Genomic DNA, 23,282 nt, shown 5'->3' on the forward strand with positions numbered 1-23,282 from the left:
CTGCCTCTGATCTGAAGGACTCACTACACACACATGCCTTGTTTGTAAATTATGTCTGAGTGTTGGAATGTGCCCCAGCTATCCGTAAATAAATAAAAAACAAGAAAATGGTGGCGTCTGGTTTGCTTAATTTAAGGAATTTGACATTATTAATAATTTTACTTTTGATACTTAAGTATATTTAAAACCAAATACTTTTACACTTTTACTCAAGTAGTGTTTTACTGGGTGACTTTCACTTTTACTGGAGTATTTTTCTATTATAACAATTGGATACTTTTTCCACCACTGTGGGCTGTCTTCTCTATAAAAATGTGTCTACCCATGTGACTCACCTTCTGTCTAGGCAAGTTTCATGACGTAGCCTAAGGTGTGGCTGTTCTGTAGGCTACTTTCTCACACAGGTAGACTAATACCCTGTGTGTGTGCAGGGCATGCTAACACTAACATTTTAGCCATAGTTGTAAATTCGAAAAAAACAAAACAACAATGTTTTAGTAATGTAGTTGACCAAAAATACCTTTGTGAAACAAAATTTATATTCATATTACTCTACAGAGGTTTCATTTTAATGGGTCGATAGACTCAAGTAAACACACCTTTGTTTTGTTCTGGCCAATTGCGTTTAAATTCCAAATTGTGGAGAAGTAAAGGGTGGGGTCGGGTCGATAGCGCTTATGGCAAGAGGGGCGGAGTCTCCGGTGTTAGGCTTTTTACTCATTGTTCTGACTAACATCCTACCGCAGTTGAGGTGAGGCATAGAGGACAAAGTATATCGTTGGAAAAGTCTGTTTGTGGACCTGCGTAGACTTGGAATATTCGAAACAACTTCTTGTATTTTGACAGGTAAGAAAGATAGGTATTTATTGTCACATTCCCGTGTATTGACAGTCTTCGGAGAGAGTCAATTCGTGTCAAGTGAGTCGAGTGGGATAGGATAATCATAGTTTCTCCATTCCTGTGTTGCGCGTGTCTCTAAACTGGAAACATAATTTCCCAGCGTTCCATAAATGTTCTTCCCGGTCTGGATACAATGTAGTCTATCTCTGACATTCTGTCTCCGTCAATTTTTATATTTGTCTCTGGACCTGATGGCAGAATAGCGTAATGTTCCTTTCCTATTGTCAAGTGTCTAGTCACCACCCAAACGTCGTTAAAAAGTAGGACATTAGTTATCGTGGGTGTATTCATTACGCCGATACTGTTGCCAAACGTTTCCTCTGTTACAAAACGTTTACTCCTTCCTGCCTATTTAAGAGCAAATGTTGATGGTTTATGTCGCTACAAGGTTTTTGTCAAACGCTGTTCCTGTCGAATAAATGTGCGCAATTTTGGGGGGGGGGACAAACTATTCATTAACTTCTTGACTTCATGCACATTTGAATAGAATAGAGCTGAAAGTCATTAGTGGTGTGACCGTGTGGGTACACAGTAGAGTGAGCGATGATCGAAGTTCGTCTACCCCTCATCCATTGTCAAATCCACTGTACCCCCCCCTTGACAACCCCAGTGAGTTGGGGGTGGGGCATGACATGATGAGTGCCTGCATGGTTCACACATACATAATGGGTCAGGATGAATAATACTGATCAACAACGAGGCAGTGATACCAAAATGTGCTTACAAGACTTTCACACCTGTAATACATTCTCTTTTAGGGCAGTTCAGATCCACAAGGGAAGTGGTGCCAGTAATGTCCACATCTTTGTCCCAATTGGCACCCTATTCCCTATATAGTGCACTACTTTTGATCAAGGCTCATTGGACACAAACCAGGTGTTCAGGCTGACATTATCCATACCAGTGAGCCTCTATTGCCTGATACTTCATCCTTTTCCAAAGGGAACCATATGCCATTAGTTACAGTAGTTTTACTACCCCCTCTATGCCACTGCAATAGCAGAGCACAGATCCTCTCATTTTATTTCACAAGTAAATCCACTTTCACTTACAACATGCAACCGAAATAACATTATCTTGTTTTGCTCATCTTACGTGGTTTAGCCTTTTCAAATACTCCCAAGACCAACTTTAATAACTGTCCATGTCAAATGTGACATGGCACAGCCTGGCATTAGGGCTGGACAGATGTCTGTCTAAATGGAGAGCTGTCACACCAGTCATGATCATGCCATTCCAATGACCAGAAACAACCAAGAACAATCGCATCAAAACAACCAAGTGGCATTCAACAGCATACTGAATCTGGGCCAGTGAGCCCAGCTGATGTTTTGAATGGATGTCAGGTTGAATTGAGTTTCATCCTTTCACACATTCTCTACGCCAGTGCATTCTCCTGGTCTGCCCTGGCCAGGCCTGCCATGCTGCTGGTGCTGTGCCATGAGGTGCAGTCTGGCTCGCCTGGGGCTGCTGTCTGTCTGCCTCTGCGGGGTTTAGGCTGAGATTTTCAGCTGCAGCTGGGGTCATACTGGCGCTAATCCTTCCCCCTGCTTAATTCCTTGATATTGTCCTACATTAGGCCAGCATGGGGCGAGGGGATTACCGACGATTCAACCAACTCCATATATCTCCTCCTTTCTTTTCTTTCCTTTTTTTTTATCATGCTGTCTTGTTACGTGTGTCTAACTTGGTTCCACGTTTGCCACTTCTAAAATGTGACCCGTCCCTACCTAATTGTCCTCCCTCGTCTTGACTTCAGTCTCTCTCCTCACCCCCTGCCCTCCCTCCCCGGTGGCGCCTGAGCAGAACAGGGGGCTCAGTTACACCACAGAACCTAATCAGGCCACGCGTGGGACCAGGCCTCAGTGCCAATGTGTGTATCCAGGTCGAGCCTGTTTGCGTGCATGTGTAGGCTACATATGGGGATGGAAGACAGTTTTTTTTCTGGTCAGCAATGATATGGGCTTGTCTTCTATCTGGGGTTAAAGAGGAGGTGGGACGATAGCGGCCTAATCTCTTAAGGGTTAAATCAACCGGACAGGGGCTTAAGATATCTTCTCAGACAATGCTGTTATCAACTCAAAGCAGATTTACTCTGACTTCTACCCTCCCCATCGCCACCATTTTTAAAATTCTTGGCATAGAACAACAAACGACGTCAAAGATAAAAATCCCTATCTTTTGATATGTTGTCCCCAGACTAAGGCGACTTCCATATTGGACGGCTGTTGCAAGTGTCAAGGACATTACACAAGGGCAGAACAGAAGATATGAAGTAGTAAAGTCTATCAACGGAGAACAGAAGGTAGGTCTGACGCCTGAGCCTCTGACTTGGAGAATGCCATGATTAAACAAACAATAGAGGCCCAAAGCGTCTTGGAACCCTCTTCCTTTGTCATCAGTGGAGTGGCAGAGGTGGCACGATATGAAAGAATCCATCCAAGCTGGCATCGCCCAGGTGACCCAACACAGCTGTGCTCCCATTACCGTCACAAATATGAATTATTCACTCGATACATTTTTTTCCTGGGGAGGCCTAACAACCGTTTTTCCCCATCACTTGGTGCTCTGGAAGTCTGGTACTGCTCTGCCATCTGTATTATTTTCAAGTCGGCTCCTATCAGACAGCTCTTCATAAACCACCAGGCCACATCTGCTGACAGCATGCTGGAAATGGCTGCATCCATTACTGTCTGTTTCTTTTATGAATATATTACCATTGATAATTTTTTCATTACTGACATAGTTTCACGAGAAGGGAGGGACTGGAGTGGACTGGATTCCTGAATCCATGAGTGACTTAAATACAGATTTTACAGTTGGGCTGGTTCGTTTAGCACTGAGCAATGCTTCTCAGTAAGTTGACTCGGATGATTACTCCTAGTCATTGCGCTGGTGTCGCTCTTCACTCTGCTCTCTCATCTCCCACTTCCTACTCATCCGTTAATTGCACTCCAATGAGCGGGAGAGGAAGGGAGGAGTGCGGGTGTGGTGGAAAAGGAACGCTAACGACTGGGAATTCTTCACCGTCGGAGACATGCAGTATCCGAGAAGAGAATCATCAGCCTCCATCTAGAAGAGTGACTCTATAAGTCACACACAGATATGAAGTGTCTGTTAGAATGATTGATGCACAATGACGTGTAGGTGACCTTTTATGGAAGCAACACCTCACAATAACCTCACTTCCACCAAAGAAAGAAAGTTATCTGTACTCTTCCGTCCGTGCTTCAGTCCCCTGTCGTCTTTCATATCGGTCACGGTTTACATGAAGAACATTTTAGAAGTGGAAGCATGAACACTGCAGGTAAATGTAGCTACTCAAGCTTCCCCTCCAAGGATGTCTGGTACAGGCTTTGTCAGACAAACATCTTTTGGGGGGTGTGTGGTATTCTTTAGCGTCCTCTCAGATTTAATCCTCCGTGCTCTCCCTAGCCTCCCTTCCGCCTCTGATCTTTCTGAAATATTCATCATCTGTCGCATCGCCTCAATGCTCACCAGCACAGCCATGCATATATCCAGTATCCACGCTGCAGCAGGCGAAGCCTCCCCACTAACCCTAAAGGAGGGCTTTAGATGGGACCAAGCGAACCTCGCTGTCCAAACGATGACAGACATTCATTCTAGATGCTCTGTAGAAAGCGCTGTAGAAAACTCTTGTATAGTCCCCATCGAGAACTGAGAAACTGAGCTCGCTATAAAATACTTATTTCCATTCACTCCCATTGCCGTCCTCCCATTCGCCCTAGATGGTGTGACACCAGCCTCCTCGTCCGTTCTACCTCCATACGGAGTATTTGTGGACAGCAGCCCAGCATGTTACATTAGTTCATGCCGCATCGTCCTTCCTTGCATTGACAACACAGCCTCTCGTTACTCTCTAACAAGGGTACTCAACTCTTACCCTATAAGATCCGGAGCCTGCTGGTTTTCTGTTCTACCTGATAATTAATTGCACAAACCTGGTGTCCCAGGTCTAAATCAGTCCTTGTTTAGAGGGGAACAATGGAGGGGGGGAAAGCAGTGGAACTGGCTTTGGGTCCAGAGTTGAGTTTGAGGGTTCTATAACAATGGAGACCGGAAACAAGGCAAGCTCAACTCTTCAGATACCACAATGACGGCTCAGCCTTCTTCCATAGACCACACAGCCTTCCATAGGCCCTCAGTTGTTGTTACATCAGAGAAGCCACACAGACATGAAGGCCTAGTTCTACTGCTACACACTTTCCTCCTGCCCTTTGCCCTGGCCCCTCCTCCTTCCCTTCTCTGTGTAATCTGATCCTAGTCTGCACTTCCACACCTCAGAGACAACACAGACCTCCTATAATTCATAGTGAGAGGAGCGTACAGGGAGTAAACATGAATTACCCAAATAGCTCGTCCCAGTCAGGGCCAACTGTACCCCCCCTGGTCTGATGTAACACTCTTTCGACACATCTACTGATGGATGTAAGCCTACTATTTTAGAATGATTATTTAATCAGTTACTGGTTAGACATTATTGTGTTACACTATGTCCAATAAAACCTACGTTGACTTGGTGAATGACTTGCAAGTCATCGTTTATTTTTAGCTGTCAGTTGACTGCTAGCTGTTTTCCGGTCAATTAGCACAGTAATAACATTAGCGAAGGCATTGCATTTCTCCTGATGAATCACTGCTAATGACACCATGTAGCTGCTGTAATGTAAAACCATGCTGTTAGTCTTGGGAATGGCCACCGTTTTATAACGCTGTCACTGTATTTAGCTAGGGTGATAATGAAGCTTTTCACCAAGTCCAGTAAGCCAAACTCTAAAACTCAGACTAGGCCTAATCCTCGATTTTTAAAGTCCGAGAGACTTCATGCGTTGACTCTTGAAAGCGTATTATAAACAGACGTAAAATGTCTTTGACACGCAGGTTCTCTTAGACATGGATTTTCACAGAATCAGATATCGTCCCCTCTTTCAAGTTGTAGAATGTGTGCTAGCGCTCTGGTTCACACGCGATCCTGCCAGCAGGGCCCTGTGTTGTGTACTTAAGCCTTTCAATGTGCCTGACTGTAGTGGGGGTTTGGCATGCTAGTGGAGCCGAGAGGGGAGTTCCATCGACTGGCTGCTATCAGTGGACTTATAAATGGACTGTAAGAAAGTAGCTGGAGCAGCTCGTAGGGCAGGAGCCTATGAGTGAACCCTCTGGACAGGATGCGAGTATCGCGGGGCCTTATCTCCAATCTATCTCCTGAGTGCAAAGCAGAGACTGATGGGGTCCCATTTTTTACAGTTTTTGGTATGACTCGGCCGGGGATCGAACTCCCAACCTTCCAATCTCGGGGTGGACACTAACCTCAAATCAAATGTTATTTGTCACGTGCCGAATACAACAGGTTCACCTTACCGTGAAATGCTTACTTATAAGCCCCTTAACCAATAATGCAGTTAAGAAAATATTTACTAAATAAACTAAAGTAAAAATGTTAAAGTTACATTAAAATAACAATAATGAGGCTGTGTACAGGGGGTACAGGTTAGTCAAGGTAATTTGTAACATGTAGTTTGGGGTAAAGTGACTGCATAGATAATACACAGGGAGTAGCAGCAATGTAAAAACAAAAATGAGGGTGGTTTCAATGCAAATAGTCCAGGGGGTCACTTGATTAATTTTAGCAGTCTTATGGCTTGGTGGTAGAAGCTGCTAAGGAGCCTTTTGGACCAAGACTTGGCGCTGTGCGGTAGCAGAGAAAACGGTCTATGACATGGGTTACTGGAGTCTTTGACAATTTTTTGTGCCTTCCTCTGACACTGCCTTGTATATGGGTCCTGTATGGCAGGAAGCTTGCCCCCAGTGACGTACTGGGCCATATGCACTAGCCGCTGTAGCGCATTACGGTCGGATGCAAAGCAGTTGCTATACCAGGCGCTGATGCAACTGGTCAGGATGCTCTCGATGGTGCAGCTGTAGAACTTTTTGAGGATCTGGGGAACCTTGCCACATCTTTTCAGTCTGCTGAGGGGGAGAAGGTGTTGTCGTGCCCTCTTCACGACTGTCGTGGTGTGTTTGGACCATGATAGTTAGTTGGTGATGTGGACACTGAGGAACTTAACTCTCGACCTGCTCCACTACAGCCCCGTCAATGTGAATGGGGTCGTGTTCGGCCCTCCTTTTCCTGTAGTCTACGATCATCTCCTTTGTCTTGTTCCAGTTGAGGGAGAGGTTGTCTTGCTCACGTTGAGGGCCACTGAAGTTGGTATAAATGGACTGTAGTCTACACACAAGTGGGAGCATTCACCTAAAGTAAACATTCACAGATAGGAGTTTCCTGCACCTTTCTTCAATTTTGACTGTTAACTGTAACTAAATATTGTCCCAACATTAGTTTTTGATGTGGTTGTATCTACATGGGGAAACAATGCTCTCTGAGTAGCAAATGTTGTTGAGCCTATCCCTCTGACTGGGGGAAAAAACAATCCAGACCCCCGGTGCTGCTGAGTCATATCCTGGTCTGACCGTGGAATACCCACAACTTCCTGTAGCCCACACAGTATATCCATTAGCATCACGCTCCACACCACTGCACATCCTCCCGTATAGATTTTTATACTCCACAATTGGCCAATTAACCCCTATTTCTCCCCGTAGTCCCACAGCGGACAATGTGAAGGGTGAGTGGGAGAGTGTGAATAAGAAGGGGAGATGGTGGTGAGAGGGTCCTGAGGGCTTTAAGGTTTCTCTCAGCAGGCTAGCTGGACCAAGACCACCTGCCAGACACACACAGGGGGCACAGCTGTGTGTGTACCATGTCTAGAGAGCACTTACTGACCGCAGGGCTCAGCTGGCAAGCCAGCCACTCACAGATCCATTTAGAGAGAGAGAAAGTGTGTGTGTGTTGAATTTTTCCCCCCGGTATTTTACAAATGTTCCATCCCGATGATAAATTATTTTTCTCCTGGGTAACCTGGTATTTCTCAGCAACACCGAGTAGCTATGACTCAGCAGGACCAAGCTCGTCTCTGTCCTGGCACCCCGGCGGTGGAACCAGCTTCCCCCTGAAGCTAGGACAGCAGAGTCCCTGCCCATCTCTTCCGAAAGCACCTGAAACCCAACCTCTTCAGAGTATTTTAAATAATCGCCCTCCTCGCTCCAACCCCACCCCCTTACTAGCTCGGTCTTTGCTGATAGCTACTTTGAGGGAAAGTGTACTCACTATGCCTGTGATATGTGGTGGTCCCACCTAGCTATCTTAAGATGAATGCGCGAACTGTAAGTCGCTCTATAGAAGAGTGTCTGCTAAATAACATTTCCTACCAAAACCGGGAGTGTCATATAAATATGTTAGGATTTGATTAGCGCTTTGGTCGGCATAAATTCAAGCTTGATGCTACCTGAGCCAGATGAGCCATACATTTAAATACATTTTATTAGCCCAAGCCCCAAAAAAGCCCAAATGATTGTGCCGTTATCCAATAGGCTAATGCACATTACGCACGACAGAAAAAGATCCAAGCCCATAGTAAATACATTCAAACAACCTCCAGTAAACGTTTTAACTGTGGGCTGTATTATTGTTTACATGGACTGGAATTATGCACTTTGTTCAAACCATGAAGCTGGGTGAGAACACGTGATGCTGGTGCAGGACATTTGTAAGCTAGTAAATTAGATTTTAATTTTGAAATATAATATGGCCTATTTTACATTTGTATAGTTAGGAGGCTGACTCATTAGCCTACCTTTCGTAATATTTCTCCTAATGTTGTACGACGTGAGTAATGCGTATTACCTCTCTCTCTATTGCTTCCTCGTTCTCGTCAGTTAAATCGTTGGCCTTCCTTGTAATGACATTCGTGAATAAGATGTAGACGGATTTCGCTTCTCTTCACCGAGATTGAATGGTTATGGGTCTGAATAAATAACTGCTATAGTCTATCACCATAGCATTTAACGTTCAGCAAGCTTGCATCCCTCTTAGTCCACAAATATAATAAATTCTAGTCTAGCTTTTCCTGGGACTCCACAAGAGTTAAGGAGAGAGGCCAGCCGGTGAGTATTGTGCAAGAGTGAAGACATGCATTGTGAGTTGCGCTCCATATGAGATGTTGATTGATCATGCAGAAAAGTCTGTAGAGAAGACTGATTTAGACATGACATTATAAATGAACAGTTCCATTTCACATCATGCTGTTCTTAGAAATTATTTACCGGTTTCTCAGTTATTTATCCCGGGAAACAGGAGTAGGTTTGGGCGGAAAAGCTCTTAATCTTGCTAACCCAGTTCCCGCTATTAAACCCTAGTGTGTGTCTGTGTCCATCTGTGTGTGTCACGGTGCGTATGTTTGTGTGTATGGGTGAGGGGAGGCAGGTCCATCTTATACACAGATGGTGAACGCAGCTTTACAGATGTGTGGTAATGGGACTTAATCTGCTTGATCTGTACCCCCCCCCACCTCTGTCACAACTATCTCTAGTCTCTTGATCCCTCTGTCTCTTATGGCTGTCTGTGGAACAAGTCTACCAGGATCAAGGATCAAGAAAACAAACCTCTGTCTACGAGACCAGAAAGAGATTCTGCACATTGTATTACTGCTCTCAGATGTAGATTTATGATCGGCTTTAGAGACCCACAGTGTTTAGACTGTGAAGGCCTTTGATGCCTCTAGCCACACGTCCACCATTGTTTGTTTCCCCATCAGGCTTTTGACACGGATTGAACCCGTTTTTATCTCCTTAGATCTGGGTTCTTCCACTCTGCCATTTAGCCCTCTTCATTCTTTTTGGGTGTAGCTTAGGCTAGCCTGGTTTAGTCAACCTTATCTTGGTAAACCTGCTAGATCTCTTTTAGTGTGTCAAGGCTTAAGTTGATACCCATTTTTGATTTCAAGTCGGTGTATAAATGGATAGGGCTGTGAAGAGGTTCCAATTTGAATGTAGCAATGCTGCGGTTTATGCACTCCAGCGAATGGGTGTGTTTTGCCAGATAGGAGCCAAAGACCACACACACACACACTGCCACACCTTGCCAGGGTTATGAGGACACTCCCCAGTCTGACATGCCTGTGTGTGGAGGCTGGAGATGATGAGCAGTATTCACACCATCTGTGGAACCTAGTTAATCATCCACTGACACAGCGTCTGTGTGCACATTTAGTCAGGAAGGGATCGTTTGGATATGTGAATATAGTTATTATGAGTTGTTTGTCTGCGAGGAGGTGATGGTGTTTGTTTGCAGTGTAGAGAGAGAGAGATTTTAGCTCAGGGCTATTTTTGGTTGATGTTCGCAGCGGGAAAGTGTGTGTTGAACGAGGCTAAATGTTTGGGGCTAGTGTGGAATGTCACACCAGGATTAGAGCGACGGGGCCAAACCGCATTCATCTCTCTCTTTCACTCTCGTCCAATGGGGGCTCTCTGACAGTCAGACATTCCTGCCCTCAATGTGTTGTGCTTCCTGGAAGTCCTGACCATCAGTCCAGAATGCTCTAGGGTAAAGCTTCCCCTAGGTATATCTAGGATCACATTCTCCTCCCCCAATCCTAACCTTAACCATTAGTGGGGGAAATGCAAAACTGACCCAAGATCAGAATCGTCCAAACTATCCCAGTAGCTCAGGAAGAACAATAGAGTGGGGGTGGGCAGGGCTTTGGAAAGGGAAAGAATAGCTCCTAGTGCAGTGGTGAAAGATAATGGAACAAGGTACAGTAGGAGGGAGTGAGTCCATCAGTCATTAACCCAACCACACTACTTAGAATGCAGGGCCGAGGAGCAAAGTCCACTCCGAAGTACACACCATGAAATCCAACAGCAGTTCCTGGTCACTACCCACGATGTAGCAGTGTTCATTGGCAGGTATACACCGTGTCTTTCTGTCAGACGACATATTGCAATACTACTACTACTTTTAACTTGTGGTCAACACAGCTCAAGCAATCCGTGCTTTTCATTTCCAGTTGATTCCTAATGGGGGGGGGTTTGGTGAAGGAGCCACAAGTTCTCGGTCTGATGTTTTCCCAGCACCCAGAACACTGTAGAAACACACTCAACATGCCTCTCTCTCCTATCTGTTCTTCTCTGCTAGCATATCAACTCTATCACTATAGCCATCTATAGTCTGGTGCAGTCGGGGTCAAGGCTGCCGAGGCTGTTTTGCACACTGTTACAAAAACGCGTGAGAGTAAGATTGATGGACAACCAGGAAGAGTTGATAGACCTAGATAAAGTCAACAGTATAGTGTGAGTGAAGCCTTTGTTACACAGTGTTACAAAAACGCATGAGAATAAGATTGATGGACAACCAGGAAGAGTTGATAGACCTAGATAAAGTCAACAGTATAGTGTGAGTGAAGCCTTTGTTACACAGTGTTACAAAAACGCATGAGAATAAGATTGATGGACAACCAGGAAGAGTTTCATAGACCTAGATAAAGTCAACAGTATAGTGTGTGTGTGTTAGTGGGTGAAGCCTTTGTTACTAAGGTGACGCGGGGTGTGTCGCAACAATCGAATCAGAACGCGTTGTCTGAACCCGCTGCCTTGCCCAGGAAAACAGATAACACAAACACTCACAGATTCACCAAAAACAATGAAACGTTCCTTTTTCATCTTCCAGGTGTGTGTGTATAAGCTTGTGGAACCAGGATATACAGCATGCCTAGTGTTTTGGAATTTTGCCATGGTATTATTTTTTTTCAGTATCATCTAATTTATTATTACCTAATGGTAATTGGCACAGTTGAAACGACGAGACACTCCCAAGCTTGGGAAAAGGAGAAATGAGTGCCACACCTCTATTTAAACACAGAGTGAGAGAGAGAGAGAGAGAGAGAGTAGGAGAGGTGGGGAAAGAGCCTGGGAGACATTTTCTGTGTCCATGATGACTCAGCTTGTACCTGTAAAGTACAAGCTCAGACAGAAACGCCAACGCCCCGTTCACTGTGAACCCCCATAGGTCAGCTAGCAAGCTGGCTGGGCTGTGACTCGACTATTCCCAATGGAGCTGAGATAGGCACAAGTACCTCCTCAAGGGCCTAGAGTGAGACCGATGCATACTGTATATACACACACACACACACACACACACTGACACTCCCATGGCAACATGGTGACTTGCCTGTGACTCACCAGTCTGTTGTTCCAAATGCCAGTGCGATAAGTGCACATGAGGGCTCTCTGGGTGGAGGGTCTAGAATAAACACACACAATCTAATTTCTCTCTGAACCCTGGGGAAAACACAGGAAGTTCATTAGTGAGAATTATACACGCATCTCCACTACACTTCTGGTCTCTGTGGGAAACGCGTGAAAACTCTCCAGTTCTAGAGATTGAAACATGAGAACACATCAAACACACACACACATCCCCCATTCTGAGCCCCGGGGCTAACGCAGAGGGGTGTGGTACTATCATTCACATCCGTAACAGGCTCACTGCTTGGCAGACCCACAGAGCAACTCCAGACTCATTTCAGACAAGAGTAGTTATGCACGCTGGTACAATAGTTCTACTACCTCGCATGTCCAAAAATACTTTGGAGCGGCATAAAATAACTTGTGTTACATGTGATTTCCAGAGGGATGGCAATTATATTTCTAAAACAGTCCTATATACGAGATGAAACTAATATGCGTTTGCATAGTAAAGCTCATAGATGGATATATTATGTTTACTGTATTAGGTCATAATCACACATATGCAAATACAGTGCCTGGATTGCATACAAGGTAAGGCAGAGGTAGCCAGGAATGTTAGTGCATCGCCCATCAAGTACAAACACGCTAGGGGGACATGCTGTCACGACTTGCCACATTATCTCTCCTAGCTACTACAAGGTGGGAAATGGATCTGCTTTCCTTCATTCCTGCCATACGGTAGTCAGTACAACCCTCCACCTCATTTCCATAGCTGCATATATCTGGAAAGAAACGTATATTTGTCAGACTTTTCCATTTGATGGCAATATTAAGTGAATCTGTAGGCTACTCTCTGTCATGCCTCATAGGAAGTATTTCATGTTGTATGTATTTGCGGCCTGAGTCTAGAAATAAGCAGGTAAATATAATGGTTTAAAAGCGTCAAATGAATACCCACTCTCGTATGAATAAGGAATAGCAGTGCAAAATAAATCGGCTTCATCATACATAGTTGATCTTAGCTAATTCTTGGACGTATGGCGCATTCATGTGGAATTGTGTGACGTCTCAAGCTGCTACATTCATGCGTATGGAAAAATGAGATGCACGTAAACAGAAACGTGTAAACACATTGACACTCACACACTTGGCCTTTGCCCGTTGGGAGAATGGCTCTAAACAGCCTGACTCTTCCCACTGACTCTCCCACAATCCTATCCAGTTCACAAACACACACAGCATGTCAGTAATGTCTGTGTCCAGCAAAGAATCCCATCCCTTCAATTACAGTAACTCCCTTCACCGCCAACATCTGAACCACACACGGGTGACATTGTAGAGTGGACTGTAGCATCACGTGCCGCTCCCATCGCATTTAACTGCAGTGAACGAGCCATCATTGTTCATGTATTGAGTGAGTGGTGGGTTGAGTGTAGAAGTCGTGCCGTTTTGTTCAGTGAAACCTGAGTGTTTATATATTGAGGAGTGGATGTGGGTCATCCTCCAACTAGCTCTTTCCTGCACCAGAGGTTATTTTGAGTCTGAAGACCATCAGAATTAGGAATGTGTGCAATGTGAGACACACACACACAGAAAATAATATGCCCATAAACAAACGCTTAAACACATGGACAGACTCACACACTTGGTCTTTGCTCTTTGGGAAATGGCTCCAGACAAAGTTCAAATGCATTTAATTGTAAGGAACTTTTAGAATATGGGTGTAATTCTAGACCATTCAGTTAGATCGCGTTGGTTAAATATCCCCATGTAATGTTAATGGTGAGCTAACATGGCTGCAATAGAATGAGTCGGTAAGTAAATGCATCATAATGCAGAAACCACATTGGGCCAACTGAGTGAAGCAGGAGAGGAATCATTTTAAATGGGGAAAGAGTAGATGAGGTCCAAACCAACACTGCAGAAGGAATTCACTTTAGCTGTATGATGGATAGTTCAGGAGGGGAAAGGGTAAAGGGGGTATAACTAGTCAGTTGTACAACTGAATGCCTTCAACTGAAAAGTGTCTTCTGCATTTAACCCAACCCCCTCTGAATCAGAGAGGTGCGCAGGGCTGCCTTTATCGACATCCGCATCTTCGGAGCCCGGGTGTATGATAGATGGTCACAACAAGAGAGCAGACTGGAGATAAGAGACAGGTACTGCCGGGAAAATGACTTGATAAGGGTTGAGAAAAAAAAACTGAGGTGGGAGTGTTTATCTTAAATCAGACAGTGATTCATGGTCATTAAGCGTTGGCCTGTAGTTACAGGTGAAGGAGGAGTGGTGTTTTGAGGAGGAACTGTGTGTGTGTGACTGTCCACTATAAAGGTGTTATCTTGGGAGGAATAAGGTGTGTATGAATGACTACTTACTTTCTCTCTCTCACACACACACACTCACACACACACACACAAGAAACCTGTCTAGCGGGTTCTGGTGGCTGATACTGTGAGTCGGCAGGCAGGTGTCTAGCTCCCACAGCTGTATGTTTGGGCGGAGGCTCTGCCCGGGGTTAAAGGCCGCGGGGGCTTAGCAGTTGGCGTTCCTGTCCTGCAGCTGTCCCTCTGCCCCCTCACCCTCCCCTGCTATCTCAGCAGCCTTTGCTGCTGACTCGGCGTTGTCATTTCTGGCACTGTTCAGAGGGAGGGCATTCGTTCACCTATCTGTATTCTTACCTGGGAGAAAGGGTATGAAATAAAATGTATTTGAACTAACGGGCTAATTTAATATTTAGCCTTAAAACAGGTTAGAAGAATATGAAAGTAAACTGTATACTGTAAAATAATTGAGTGGTATGATTGTAATTTGTAGCAAAATGTGGAAGATAATTATTGATCTAAATGTTATTTTTTTGTGTGTGTTTCAGGACGTCTCCATTGTTGTTGGTTTGAGCCCAGGAGGCCACCATGGAAATGCAGAGTGGGTTCTGGCTATATTATTCTCCCCCTTTCACAACCTTTTTTATTTCTTCCTTTTTCTTCCTCTTCTCTTAATTCCTCCTCCCTCATATTCCTTCCTCTCCTTTGTTCAACTGAACACAATGTCTTCCCCTTATGCGTCGAACATACTTGTTATTGCACTAATGGCTCACAGGTAACTTCCAAGTGCAGTGTTGCCTCTAATAACCCCTCTTTGCTCTCCCTCCTAGTGCATTAACAAGAGTGTCAGCTATTACTCTAAGTGCAGTCTGTAATAACCCCATAGATCTCCCCTCTTTCCCTCTGTAGTGGGCGAGCCCTGAGGGCACTAACAAGTGTGTTGAACATGGATAATATATTACTTCAAAGTGCACTTCCACTCTAACCTCTCTGCCCTCTTTCCCTCCGTAGTGGGCAATGATGGGAGGGTGAAGGTGAAAGAGTGGCAGCAGACCTACTACGCCGGGGACTCTGGGATCCAGTCAGGAGCCACCACAGTGAGGACCGATGACGATGGGACCGAGTACAGCACCAAGCAGTACAGCACCGTCACCACCACCGTCGTCTCAGAGAACCCTGCTGGTGAGACGCACGCAGTTTAGTGCTTGAATACACGCGCTCAAATTGACATAATCAAACATTCAAAAGTACAACCCGCTACAAACACGCACTGTCACTTAAGTTAAAACGCACACAAAAAAAACATTCACACACACACCTTATTGCTGCTTAATACTGAACTCATTCAAACTCACCATCTAAAAATACAAACCACTTGACCCTCTCCCCCTCTTCTCCTCCCTCCCTGTAGAAGTGGAGTCTCAGTATGCCCTGACCCGGGCCCAGCGTGTCCGAGCGGCCATGTTCCCAGAGACGGTGATGGAGGGCACGACCATCCTGTCCACCCAGACTGACCCGTCTCAGATGACCAACGTCCAGCGGCTGGCCGAGCCCTCGCAGCTCCTCAAGACGGCCATCGTCCACCTCATCAACTACCAGGACGACGCCGAGCTGGCCACGCGCGCCATCCCCGAGCTCACCAAGCTGCTCAACGATGAGGACCAGGTACAGCACGGGTTGTTTGACACGTCTGTCTTTGCGTCAGGGTTGGGCTCAATTCAGAATTTTTTAATTGACTCCCATTCAGCTCATTAATTGATTTGGCCACACAGAATGTAGAATTTTTGAATTTGAGTGACAGGAAGTACAATTTTATTCAGTGCTATTCAAAGAAATTGCACTCAGTCATAGAACATGGACGTTTAATTGACCCTGACAGGTCACACTTCCAGATACCAAGGAATATATCACACTTCTCTGTAAACAATGTTCATGTAGTCTTTTAACCATAGTGCTTAGAATAGACCGTTATATTTCCACCAATGATTTCATTTGTTTGGCTCCTTTTTGAAGGTCTTAGGGTCAACTTGAGGGTTAAACTAATGCATTCTGGGGGGTGTGGTATTAATGAAATAACTTTGCTCATTCATTTGAAGTTGGTCCTGAAAATCTTGTTGAAACAACATTTTATATGCGTGTATATAACATGTTTGATATTTTATCTACTAGATATACATTTGACTACACCCATTATAAAATAGAAGAGGCATTTGAATTTCACATAATTAAATTAGATTTCCTTTAATTCATTTTAATTGCAATTCTGTACACTGTTTACTACTACAAATGTATTAATTGGAATTTGAGGCATTTTCCATTCAATTCTGAATTGAATTAATTAATCAATGTCTAAATGACAAAGGTGAATTGATGGCTATGTGTACTTTTCTTTATCTAGCCATCAATCCACCTTTGTCATTTAGACATTGATTAGTTAATTCAATCAGTCATTCATTGATGTTATTTACCACTAGTAATCACACTTTCCCCATAAACCTAACCCATCTCTACCACTCCTCCCCATTAGGTGGTAGTCAAGCTGGCTGTCATTCATTCACATTGCTGTACTTTTCCAATAGTCAACCCTTCCCCGTTAATAGCTCTGCATTTTCCCTCCTTTCAAACTAACCAAACCCCCCTCTGTCTTCCAGGTGGTGGTCAACAAAGCCTCCCTGATCGTCAACCAGCTGACCCGTAAGGAGGCGTCTCGCCGGGCGCTGATGGCGTCCCCCCAGATGGTGGCGGCGGTGGTGCGGGCCATGCAGAACACCGGGGACATGGAGACAGCCCGGGCTACAGCCAGCATCCTCCACAACCTGTCCCACCAGAGAGAGGGCCTGCTCTCCATCTTCAAGTGTGGGGGCATCCCTGCCCTAGTCCGCATGCTCAGGTAGGAGTCTGAGGGTCTGCCGGGGGGGTAGTGTGTGGGAATGCATACTCTCGTCTCTCATGCTCTCTCGTAGCTCTTTTACTTTGTGGCCTTCTATACCTGGGTGGGGGATGACATGTTGGGGGTGAAAGTTGTTGCAAGTCTCTCTCTCTGCTCGCTTTCTCTCTCCGTACAACCACAAGATTGACAAAGCATTTCAAAGTAAGACTCATAATGAACTATGCTTATCTAAATCCTTAGGATAACTCTCTCTCTCGCTCTCCCTCTGTCAGTTCTCCCATGGAGTCTGTGCTGTTCTATGCCATCACCACCCTCCACAACCTGCTACTGCACCAGGAGGGAGCCAAGATGGCGGTGCGCCTGGCCGACGGCCTGCAGAGAATGGTGCCTCTGCTGAAGAAGAGCAACCCAAAGTTCCTGGCCATCACCACCGACTGCCTGCAGCTGCTGTCCTACGGCAACCAGGAGAGCAAGGTGAGGGGAGGGGGGTGTTAAGTGTAAGGGGTGTGATGTTATGCATGTCAATATTGTGAATGAGTGCGTTTGAATGATAGCCCTGTGTTGGCATGGGTGTGGCTGCCATAGTAATTCTGTGACTGCACGCTTATGTGCATGTGAGGATATGAGACAGGTGTGGCCGGGTAGGGATGTCTACCCTGTGTGTGCTTGCCTGTTATTTAATGGGTAAGTGCATGTTTGGACAGGAGTGATACATGGAATGTTTTGACCCTTTGAAGATGTTAACCTTTTAACGCCTAAACCCCTACTGGAAAATGAGGATTTGGGCACATCCAAACATGTCGCGAGCTGGACTAAAAGTGAATGTCCACACTGTTTGTGGCTCATAGAAATGCTATCGATTGATTCATATTGTTAAACTCAATTTCCCATCATCCCTCTCTCTCTCAGCTGATCATCCTGGCTAACAGTGGTCCGGAGGGCCTGGTCCACATCATGAGGAACTACAGCTATGAGAAGCTCCTGTGGACCACCAGCCGCGTGCTCAAAGTGCTCTCTGTCTGCCCCAGCAACAAACCTGCCATCGTGGATGCTGGTAAGTGTTTGAAATACAGGGGGGTTGTATTTGTAGTTACTTGTTGTAGATTTGCGATGACTGATACTGTGGTTTTAATGAATAGAAGTTGGCTTCTTTTTTTTTCAGTTGTAAAGCTATGAGATTATGAATGAAGTACATATTTTGCAGTAAAATGAGTTAGATAAGAGATTCTCTCATATACACATTCTATCTATGTATCTCTCCGTTTCCCCTCTGTCAGGTGGGATGCAGGCTCTGGGGATGCACCTGACAGGCTCCAGTCAGCGTCTGATGCAGAACTGTCTGTGGACCCTGAGGAACCTGTCGGACGCTGCCACTAAACAGGTGAGACTTCTACCTTCCAACCTAGAGACATATAGAGACTGTTTCCATCCTGCTGTCTGTTTCTCTCGTGTTTGTCCTAACCTCTGACCTTTTAACTTACTATTTTTACCTCACTTGCATTTACTCTAAATGTTCTTATTTATTGCAACAGCAATGTTTTTTTTACTGTTTTTTTTATTTTAAAGAACCACTAATATATTACAGATAAACTAAACTCTCTATCTGTCCCTCTAGGAGGGTCTGGACAGTCTTCTTCAGACTCTCGTTGGTCTCCTGAGCTCTGACGACGTCAACATGCTCACCTGCTCCACTGGCATCCTCTCCAACCTCACCTGCAACAACGCTCGCAACAAGGCCATGGTCACCCAGAGCAACGGCATCGAGGCGCTCATCCACGCCGTCCTGAGGGCGGGAGAGAAGGAGGACGTGGCGGAGCCGGCCGTGTGCGCCCTGCGTCACCTGACGTCGCGCCACTCCGACGCCGAGGTGGCCCAGAATGCCGTGCGCATGCATTATGGCATTCCCGCGATCGTCAAGCTGCTCAACCAGCCCTACTACTGGCCTGTCATCAAGGTGAGAGGATAGGGGAGTCAGGATGGAGAGACAACCAGCCCTACTACTGGCCTGTCATCAAGGTGAGAGGATAGGGGAGTCAGGATGGAGGGGTGTATAGAGGGACATCCAGCCCTACTACTGGCCTGTCATCAAGGTGAGAGAGAGCGAGGGGTGGTGGGATAGAGGGAGATTAATAGTTGACAGGTGGTTGCCCAGGGAGAGGGCTAACCATTCACGTAAACGGCTGCTTAATTCGCTATGAGGTAAGAAGTAGGAGGCATTAGGAGAGTAGGAAAGAGGAAGACGAGGATGTGATGGAAGGAGGAAAATGAGGGATAAGGAAGAAGCTACATAGAGAGAACAGGGAGAGAAACTATAAACGATGATATGGGTGAAAATTTGTAAAACCAACCGTCTCTAACCACAAAGAAAGCAACATTCTTTTTGATCACCAATCAAAATGGCGTCCGTCTCTAACCCCACCTCTCTTGTCCTCAGGCTGTGGTTGGTCTGATCCGTAACCTGGCACTGTGCCCAGACAACCAGACCCCTCTGAGGGACGCGGGGGCCATCCCCCGCCTGGTCAATCTGCTGCTCAAAGCCCACCAGGACGCCCAGAAACACGGCTCCGCCGCACAGCAGACATACCAGGTAGATGTAGAAACAGATCTATGTACTTAAAATACAAAATATAAATGTATCCAACTGTTACATCAGTAATTCGCCCTATTCTTAACCTCCCTAGTCTCTTTTGTTGCTGACTGACTCTTGCTTTGTCTCTCTCTCTCTCAGGATGGCGTGAGGATGGAGGAGATCGTGGAGGGGTGCACAGGGGCCCTGCACATCATGGCCAGAGACCCCATTAACAGGGGAGAGATCGCCAGCATGCAGACCATCCCACTCTTTGTACAGGTACGTTTTTTTCTTCTTAAATATTTGTTTATTTTAAGACATCAATATCTCTCTGTTGCTGCTTTTATCTCCTGTAGATTGTGTGTTAACCGTTGTCTCCCTCCTCCTACGTAGCTGCTGTACTCTCCAGTGGAGAACGTGAAGCGCGTGTCAGCGGGGGCTCTGTGTGAGCTGGCCCTGGACAAGCAGTCTGCTGAGATGATCGACGCAGAGGGAGCCTCCGCGCCGCTCATGGAGCTGCTGCACTCCAACAACGAGGGCATCGGTGAGACCACTTCTATTAAAACCACATCAAAAAACAGGATTTGTGATAGATGCGTCCACTAGTGTCACGTTTTTTATTAGTCGTACGTTATACGAATGGTATACATCGCCCAACGAAATCCTTACTTGCAGGTTCCTTCTCGACAATGCAACAACAATAAGAAATAATACGAATACGAACAAAGTAAATGGCTCAGTAGAAATGGAAAACATTTTAGTACAATACAGGAAGGCACAATTTCTAGTCCATGATTTCCATGTTTTGGGGATGGGGGGGGCAAGTGTATAATAAGAGTCTGGTAGCAGCAGTTGTGATGTGTGGAGAGTCAGAGCAGGTGGTCAGTCTGAAGGCTTGTAGTTAGAAACTGTCTTTGAGCCTCTTGGTATCAGACCGCATGATCCGATACCGTCTGCCCGACGGTAAGGGAGAGAACAGCTCGCGATTGGATGTGTGGGGTCCTTGATGATGCTGCGTGCCTTCCTCAGGCACTGTTTCCAGTAGATGTCCTTGATGGGTAGAAGCACGGTACCAGTGATGCACTGGGCCGTCATCCACACCCGCTGGAGGGCCTTGCGGTCCATGTGGATAGATTCAGAGGTCGTTTGGCGTCCATTGAGAGGAAGTTATTATCTGGAAGATGTTGTTTTTTTATAGCCTGACTGCATAATGGGCTGCATTTCCATAAACCAGTGGAACCTCAACGGGCGCAAGTCTCTGCTGGCTTTCATCTCTCTCTCGCTCATAATTGACCAATTATTGAGTCTGGGCCATATCTGATCCCTTAACTCAGTTGAATGAGAGACAAGGATTGAGAAGTAGCATTACACACTGCAGCCATTTGATACATCCTCTCAGATCTGGGTATAGACGAACTTTGTCTGCCAATCTATGTGTACGTGTGATGATCTGACTGTTAGTAATCATGTCGCCTTTCTCCTCTCCCAGCCACCTACGCTGCCGCCGTTCTCTTCCGCATCTCCGAGGACAAGAACTCCGACTACAAGAAGCGTGTGTCCGTGGAGCTCACGCACTCCCTGTTCAAGCACGACCCCGCCGCCTGGGAAATGGTGAGTTTACCTATGCTCGGGGCCTCTAGCGCCATCTATGGCGAGGAGGGAGCCACTGCAGGATCTAATAACGATTGCAGCTTCTCTCAATTCCGATGAAACTGGAAAAAAACACTTTGCTTCTATCGGTAATTTAACATTGATGAATGCATGTATTATATTTTCGTAGATTCTTACATGTGAAGTTTTAGTTTCTGTAAAATGGCAAAGTGTAATATTTGTATTAAGAGAAAAGTAGGTAGACGATGCAGTTTAAGAAGACAGTGTGACACGGTTTCTGTCGACCATGTATGGGCAACTCGCTGACTTAATTTTGACACCTCTCGTGACCCCTCCCCAGGCCCACAACACTGTCCCCATGGAGGCAGGCTACGCAGCAGACGGTGAGTAACTCACTCTGGCGGAAAGGTGCCCATACTGACTGACTGACACACGGGGCAGAACAGAACGCTGGCTGTAGCTCTATTGTGTGGGTTAATGTGCTAGTTAGTCACTTCCACTGGGTGCTTTCTGTTTGTCAATGTATTGCTTTGCTATATTTGAATTTCTGACATGATTATACTGTATTGTCAAGGAGAGATAATTGATCAATATAACTTTAACCATGTTAAAAGTGAGGCCCCCCCATTTTTTTAATTAATAAAATACAAGGGTATCATCTCCAGAAATGTAAATATTTTGCAAAGCGTTGATCTAAGTGTGTGTGTTTCAGAGCTGGACGCAGGCTACCACCACTATGGAGACTACCCTGCTGACATGCCCATGGATGGAGAGATGGGGATGTCCGATGTTGAATACCAGGTCGGTGGTGGTGGCATGACCTATGACATGAGGCAACCGGGATATGCTGAGCGCTATTAGGACAACGGTTAGTGCAATAATAATACGGACAAATGTACCAACATTCTTATGGTCAAGCGCGCAGACACACGAAGACAGAGCAGCCATTAGTTACATACACCTATTATTATTAAAAACAAGTCACACACCAAGTCAACCAGTTGGACCACTTTTAATAAAGATGCTGTTCTCTCGACAGGCACTGAAGGGATGAGAGGAGAGATGGGGGGGGGGGGGGCAGCAGGAGAAGAGATGGGAGAAGAAGAGGAGAGATGGGGGAAGCAGAAGAGGAGAAATCACAAAGAATCTTCAAATGGAGTGATGTCAATCTGTCTCTGCTCACCTCAATGTAGTATATGCAATTATCACTGACTGTGGGGCTCAGAATCTAACAGGGCTTACCTTCTGTTTTCTAAGAATAATATTGATGATGATGCACAGGTTTTTAGTCAAGTACGTTTTAAGGTTGTGTGCGCTTTTCGGGTGGGTAATCTATGCCAAAGAGATTTTATTTTTTGACGATAATCATGTAGCTTCCTTTTTTTCTCTTCGATTTCAATACTGGTTAAAAACACTGCCAGAGGTGACTGGACAACGATGTGTACTGTACAGCTCACGTTTGCTTTCTTTCTTCAGCCTTTGTAATGGACACTGCTGTTTTTAACTTTCTTTTAACACTATTTGCTGTTAACATTCTTCCCACTGTGTTTCTCAAAGGTCTGCATGAGTTAATTCACAAGTTAGTGAGTTAATTCATGAGCTAGTAGGGAGTTAGAGTTGGTACTGACTCCGTGGTGTAATATTCTTACGTTGACTCACACAGTAGAAGAGAACAACCCAATAGACGGGAGTCTACTGGAGGCCCTAAATCAAGAACCTTAGGTGGAACGCTACTGACAGGGAATTTGTCTTTCTACATAAAGGTTTTTACTTCAATTTTGTTTAAGAAAATAAAGAATATATTAAAGTACAGGCAGACTGGGTATTGATTATGATTTTACTGTAGGAATATTGAGTCTGGGTAATACAGAATATCTGGGGCAATGCC

General features: G+C 45.4%; 1 protein-coding gene across 1 annotated transcript; it reads left to right on the top strand.

Moving 5' to 3' along the window:
* Positions 1 to 689: 689 nt before the first annotated feature.
* Positions 690 to 23,206, top strand: LOC139567662 (junction plakoglobin-like). The gene is made up of 16 exons (XM_071389063.1): positions 690 to 846; positions 14,873 to 14,925; positions 15,336 to 15,506; positions 15,736 to 15,989; positions 16,976 to 17,214; positions 17,487 to 17,688; positions 18,124 to 18,268; positions 18,492 to 18,595; positions 18,830 to 19,168; positions 19,649 to 19,801; positions 19,943 to 20,062; positions 20,177 to 20,327; positions 21,273 to 21,394; positions 21,735 to 21,777; positions 22,107 to 22,262; positions 22,434 to 23,206. The coding sequence occupies exons 2-15, from the start codon at positions 14,913 to 14,915 to the stop codon at positions 22,253 to 22,255; spliced, it is 2,205 nt and encodes a 734-aa protein (XP_071245164.1). The 5' UTR covers positions 690 to 846; positions 14,873 to 14,912; the 3' UTR covers positions 22,256 to 22,262; positions 22,434 to 23,206.
* Positions 23,207 to 23,282: the final 76 nt, after the last annotated feature.

Source organism: Salvelinus alpinus, chromosome 2 (assembly GCF_045679555.1).
Source record: "Salvelinus alpinus chromosome 2, SLU_Salpinus.1, whole genome shotgun sequence".
In the NCBI taxonomy this organism is placed as follows: domain Eukaryota; kingdom Metazoa; phylum Chordata; class Actinopteri; order Salmoniformes; family Salmonidae; genus Salvelinus; species Salvelinus alpinus.

Bases quoted from the DNA above. Each gene is read 5' to 3' on its own strand.
- LOC139567662 (XM_071389063.1), top strand. The intron at 19,169-19,648 runs GTGAGAGGATAG...TCTTGTCCTCAG, and splicing joins ACTACTGGCCTGTCATCAAG to GCTGTGGTTGGTCTGATCCG. The intron at 20,063-20,176 runs GTACGTTTTTTT...CCTCCTACGTAG, and splicing joins CCATCCCACTCTTTGTACAG to CTGCTGTACTCTCCAGTGGA.